Consider the following 5,811-nt stretch of genomic DNA (forward strand, 5'->3'; position numbering starts at 1 on the left):
TTTTCTCCAGCGGCTAGAAGTGTGCTCAACCCATAGTAAATGACTGAATAAATACACAGGTGGGCAAAAGTAGATTTAGTTATTCCTATGAAAGATAATACAATAATTAATAAACAACACAAGAATAAACTTTGTGTTCCATGTAATCACAACTGTAAATTTACTTTTGCCTACCCTTGTATGTTGGCACAGATAATGAAAACAATGTTTATGGAAGGTATGAAAGACTATAGCAATTTAAGTGAAGAATAGTATTTGTAGCCACAACAAGGCAATGGTGCAGTGATCTCTGGGAAGTGCACTGGGCAGAGTGAGCATCTTGGGGTCCATAGGTCCGCCCCTGCTGAAATGCAACAGAAACACAGGGGTGTAGGGGTTAGGGACCATCCCCTGTCACTAGGCAGACCTGAGACATATGAAGCATCAGGAAAGTACTGGCTCATCTAAACTTGACTATGTATCTAAGAAAACAAATATTGAGCAAGTCTGATGAGGATGGAGGTACCACCTGAAGGAAACGTGGTACCTCTGGATTCACTGCCAGTCTCTAAGCCACAGTCCAGAGGAGAGCCCTCAGTGTTAAGGAAATTCAAGACATGTAGTACTTCCCTTTCAAAGTCATCCATTGATACAGCTCTCATACTGCCTATGTTTAGCTAAAAGATGTTGCTTTAAATGACACATTTTGTCACATAACACCTATGGGGGAGAGGGGCGGGGGGAAGACATGCTAGAAATAGTTTGTGAAAAGGTGGGGCTTGAAGTCCATTCCTATTAATTAAATGGCCCTTCCCAACTCCCCTCCCTTGTTCTATTAACCCTATGTAATTTCATAAGCTATGTTCTTACTGCTATCTACTGGTGTAAATGTTTAAAGACTTCTTATTGGGGGGTGGGAGGAGGTAGAAGATGGTAAAGGGGGGGATAAATGGTGATGGAAGGAGACTTGACTTTGGGTGTCGAACACACAATACAATATACAGATGATGTATTATAGAATTGTCCACCTGAAACCTATACAATTTTATCAACCAATGTCATCCCAATAAATTCAATAAAATATTATTTTAATATCTTTCAGTATGATGCTTTACTCTTCCTATGAGAGTGAAAAATAGCTCTATGCCATTGTATGTCCAAACTTTCATTTAATCCTTCATTCACCAGGCAGGTTGTAGTGGATGGAGTCAGATTCAGGAAGACCGACACTCTAACATTTAAAATCTAGTGATTTCAAGCAAGTCATTTATACTTTCTGAGCCTCAGTTTCCTCATCTATAAAATATGGGTAGTAGTAATTCATACTCCAACTGAGTTTCTTCTTGTTTTTAAATATGTTTTTATTGATTTCAGAGAGGAAGGGAGAGGGAGAGAGAGAGAGAAAAACATCAATGATGAGAGAGAATCATTGATTGGCTGCTTCCTGCATGCCCCCAAATGGGGATCTAGCCCACAACCTGGGCATGTGCCCTGACCGGGAATCCAACTGTGACTTCCTGGTTCATAGGTTGATTCTCAACCACTGAGCCATACTGGCAGGGTTGGGTTTCTTCTTGAGCACCCTAAGCTCTTTCCTTCCTCAGGACCTTTGTGCATGCTGTTCCCTTTAGAGTCTTTCTTTTCTAACTAGAAACCATGCTATTCAACATTTATTTTACAAGGAGAAAGAGTTTCATGGGTGTAAATCTGAGTCAGAATCCAGAATGAGTAAATATTTATTGAACAAATCTATATATATATAAAAGCCTAAGTGACCGGCTGACTGGCCAGTAGCTATGATGCACACTGACCACCATGAGGCAGATGCTCAATGCAGGAACTGCCAGCTGTGGTCACTTGGCAGCGGCGGTTCTCGGGTGACGCGCCTGGAGCCAGAGAGGAGTGAGCCCGGTTCCAGGGTGCGTCACCTGAGAACTGCCCTCTCACAATCCAGAACCCCTTGGGGGATGTCAGAGAGCTGGTTTTGGCCCCATCCCCACAGGCCAGGTATTTTTTATTATATATTACTAGAGGCCCGGTGCATGAAATTCGTGCATGGGGGGGGGGGGGGAGGGTCCCTCAGCCTGGCCTGCACCCTCTCCAATCTGGGATCCCTTGCGGGGTATCCGACTACTGTTTTAGGCCCGATCCCGCAGTTAGACATCTCTCTCGCAATCTGGACTGCTGACTCCTAACCGCTTACCTGCCTGCCTGCCTGATCGCTCCTTACTGCCCCCCTTCCAGCCTGGTAGCCCTCAACTGCCCTCCCCTCTCCCCCTCTCGCCAGGAACTGATCACCCCTAACCCCTCCCCTGCTGGCCTGATCGCCCCTAACCACCTCTGCCTCGGCCCCCACCACCGTGGCTTTGTCTGGAAGGATGTCCAGATGGATGTCTGATCTAATTAGCATGTTACCCTTTTATTAGTATAGATTATTATTATTATTATTTATTATTTTAGCTTCATGATAACCAAGCAAAGTAAGTATTCATGAACCTATGTGATAGACAGGGAAGATGGAGATCAAAATGATGTCTATGTGTACGTGGTCTTAAGAGGCAATGCTGGGATTCAAGCCTGACTCTTAAGTCAGCTCATCTCTCCATAGCCCCATGGGTTCCTCATGAGAGAGGACCTCCTATTTCCCCCTTTACTTCTGGTGAAATGTGATTTTGCTGCTGCTGAATCAGAGAAAGCCAGGCCTTACCATGCTCTTCTTGTCAGCCTTCTGGATCGTGTACCCTGTAATGGCCGCATTTCCATCATCCTTTGGTGGTGTCCATGATAGGGCAACATTCTCTCCCCAGACGTCCTCAATCTTCACAAGTTGGGGTGGACCCGGACGGTCTACAGGATTAATTCACAGCATCACTGGAAGGTCACTTTCCCTCCCAACCTACGCATTGTTTCAGGAGAGTATTTCAAAACGTCCCTCCCTCCCTGCATCTCTACCCACATTTCTTGTACCATTCTTAAACTTCAGAGAAGTGGAATGCACTCTAGCTAAGCTTATCGGGAAACTCTTGATTTTCATCTTCCTGAGGGGAAAAAGGATTTTGAAAAGAAAATTAAAATGAAATCTCAGACCGTATTAACTACCCCTCCAGGGCAGCCTACTGGCATTGAATCACAAGGCTAGGCTGCCTAATTGGAAATGTAAGCTGATATTGGCTGTGTCCAGAATCTACAAGGTTTTCTATGCAAGAATTCAACACGTGTTGTAGTTCTATTGTTGAAGAGTTGAGAAACAGAGTAAGAGAGGACTGAATTGTAAAGCAATACAGATGTTTTTCACTAATAAGTATATCCATTACTTTTCTTTAATATAGATGCCCTGTCCCCCATGATTAGTCCTTTTAGTGAAAAATTGTTCTAAAATGCTAACACACCTTACTAATTTACGTTAAGAAATTTTTAATAAAGAATTTTATGTAGAGCCAGCCTCACACAAATTGTTGCTTTAGCCTTAATGACAAGGACAAGTAATCCAAATACCAGTTGACAGGACATTCTGGTTCCTTCTTCCAAACCTACCCACGATCTGGATGTCGATCGATGCGTTTTCCACGAATTTCTCCACTTTGACTTCCAGATCGTATTTCCCTGAGTGGCTCCTCTCCGCTTTTCTGATAAATATGATCGTGTCAGTCTCAGAGTTGCGAATGTTGATTTGATTCTTATCAATTTCGGCACCATCTTTCTTCCAAGTTAATTCTGGTCTTGGTTTTCCCTAAAAAGGAAGACAGAGAAAGTAGAGAGGGAGGGAAATCAGATTGTCTCAAGATTTTTTTTTCTACTATTACAAAAAAATGGCAGCATCTTGCTCTGTTCAAGGCAAAATTGGCAAAGAGCCTGGTGGTGGGCGACTATAGCAGCAACAGTAATTCTCGCTGCCTTAGTTATATTCTGCGTACAAGGCACTATATTAGGTACATGAAGTTTATTATTTCCTGTAATCTTCACATCAAGATAGTATCATTATCCTCATTTTTTGGATAAGGAGTTAAATGACTTGCCCAAGGCCTTGCAGCTAAGGAAGCATTAGAACCAGATTTTACAGGCTGGTCTCACTAGCGCCAAAGCCTGCAGAGCACAGCATATGGGTCAAGAGCATGGGCTCTGGGGCCTTGGAATCTATATTTGGATTCTGATTCCACCACTGAATAGCTTTGTTTCCTTGGGCAAGTTACTTGAACTCTCTGTGCCTCAGTTTCCCAATTTGTAAAATAAGGACAGTACTGCCTCACAGGGGGGTTATAAAGATAAGTTCTTTGAAAGCTTCTGTACACTACATAAGTGTTTTATTAATATCATCTAAATGTGAATGATTATTATTCCACCTTTTATTCCAGCTCATTTCAGACTTGTCTATAATTCGCTTTTTTGTAAAGCTGCTGAAACTATTCTCTCAAAGCAGACTTTGTGCCCAGCCAGAGTGGCTCAGTAGTTGAATGTTGACCTATGAACTGGGAGGCTGCAGTCTGATTCCCAGTCAGTGTTTCACATGCCTGGGTTTCGGGCTCGATCCCCAGGGGAAGGACATGCAGCCAATCAATGGTTCTCTCTCATCATTGACGTGTTTTTTTTTTTCTGTCTCCTTCTACCTTCCTTTCTGAAATAAATCAATTTTAAAAAAGAAGACTTTGAAAAATTATAATCTCACTCATGGACATGAATTTCAGTTTATATGACAAAGAAACTTCCTAGGATTCCTGAGCTCCCCGGCTCACCCTGAAGGTGGGAACCAAACATTCATTCAGTCAGGTGAGGCATGGCCTTCCTCCAGCTCCTAGTGTGGCTTATTGATAAGGAATGTGAAAGACACACATCAAACCCCTGCCCAAAGAGCTGGAAGAGCCCTAACCGGTTTGGCTCAGTGGATAGGGCGTCAGCCTGTGGGCTGAAAGGCCCCAGGTTCGATTCCAACTAAGGGCATATACGTTGGTTGCGGGCACATCCCCAGTAGGAGGAGTACAGGAGGCAGCTGATCAATGTTCCTCTCTCATTGAAGTTTCCAACTCTCTATCCCTCTCCCTTCCTCTCTGTGAAAAATCAATAAACACAGGGACCTAGATTCTAAGGCCATGCTGTCTGATATAAGAGCAACATGTGGCTGGTTAAACTGAAATTAGTTATAATTTAAAAAAATTGAAAATTCACACTAGTTCCTAGTTGCACATTTCAAGTGTTCAACAGCCACATTTGACTGCTGGTTACTGTGTTGGAGAGCACATATATAAACATTTCCTCCATCACAGAAAGTTCCACTAAACAGAGGCAAAAAAAAAAAAAGGGTGTTAAATAAGTAAGGGTGTGATGGTGCAGTGCGTGTGTGTGAGAGGGGGAGAGAGAGAGAGAGAGAAAGGACATGCAGCCAATCAATGGTTCTCTCTCATCATTGACGTGTTTTTTTTTTTCTGTCTCCTTCTACCTTCCTTTCTGAAATAAATCAATTTTAAAAAAGAAGACTTTGAAAAATTATAATCTCACTCATGGACATGAATTTCAGTTTATATGACAAAGAAACTTCCTAGGATTCCTGAGCTCCCAGGCTCACCCTGAAGGTGGGAACCAAACATTCATTCAGTCAGGTGAGGCATGGCCTTCCTCCAGCTCCTAGTGTGGCTTATTGATAAGGAATGTGAAAGACACACATCAAACCCCTGCCCAAAGAGCTGGAAGAGCCCTAACCGGTTTGGCTCAGTGGATAGGGCGTCAGCCTGCGGACTCAAGGGTCCCAGGTTCGATTCCGGTCAAGGGCATGTGTCTTGGTTGTGGGCACATCCCCAGTAGGGTGTGTGCAGGAGGCAGCTGATCGATGTTTCTCTCTCA

General features: G+C 43.3%; 1 protein-coding gene across 1 annotated transcript in view; it reads right to left on the reverse strand.

The window, feature by feature from the left end:
- MYBPC1 (myosin binding protein C, slow type) overlaps positions 1–5,811 on the reverse strand; it is a gene marked incomplete at its 5' end in the record, with an annotated part of 79,924 nt that overhangs the window by 11,324 nt on the left and 62,789 nt on the right. Inside the window, 2 exons of the mRNA XM_015567582.1 lie at positions 2,687–2,826; positions 3,514–3,709. Coding sequence (XP_015423068.1) covers positions 2,687–2,826; positions 3,514–3,709 — 336 coding nt within the window. The remainder of the gene's footprint in view (positions 1–2,686; positions 2,827–3,513; positions 3,710–5,811) is intronic.

This window comes from Myotis davidii, unplaced genomic scaffold (assembly GCF_000327345.1).
Source record: "Myotis davidii unplaced genomic scaffold, ASM32734v1 scaffold120, whole genome shotgun sequence".
NCBI classification, from domain to species: Eukaryota; Metazoa; Chordata; class Mammalia; order Chiroptera; family Vespertilionidae; genus Myotis; species Myotis davidii.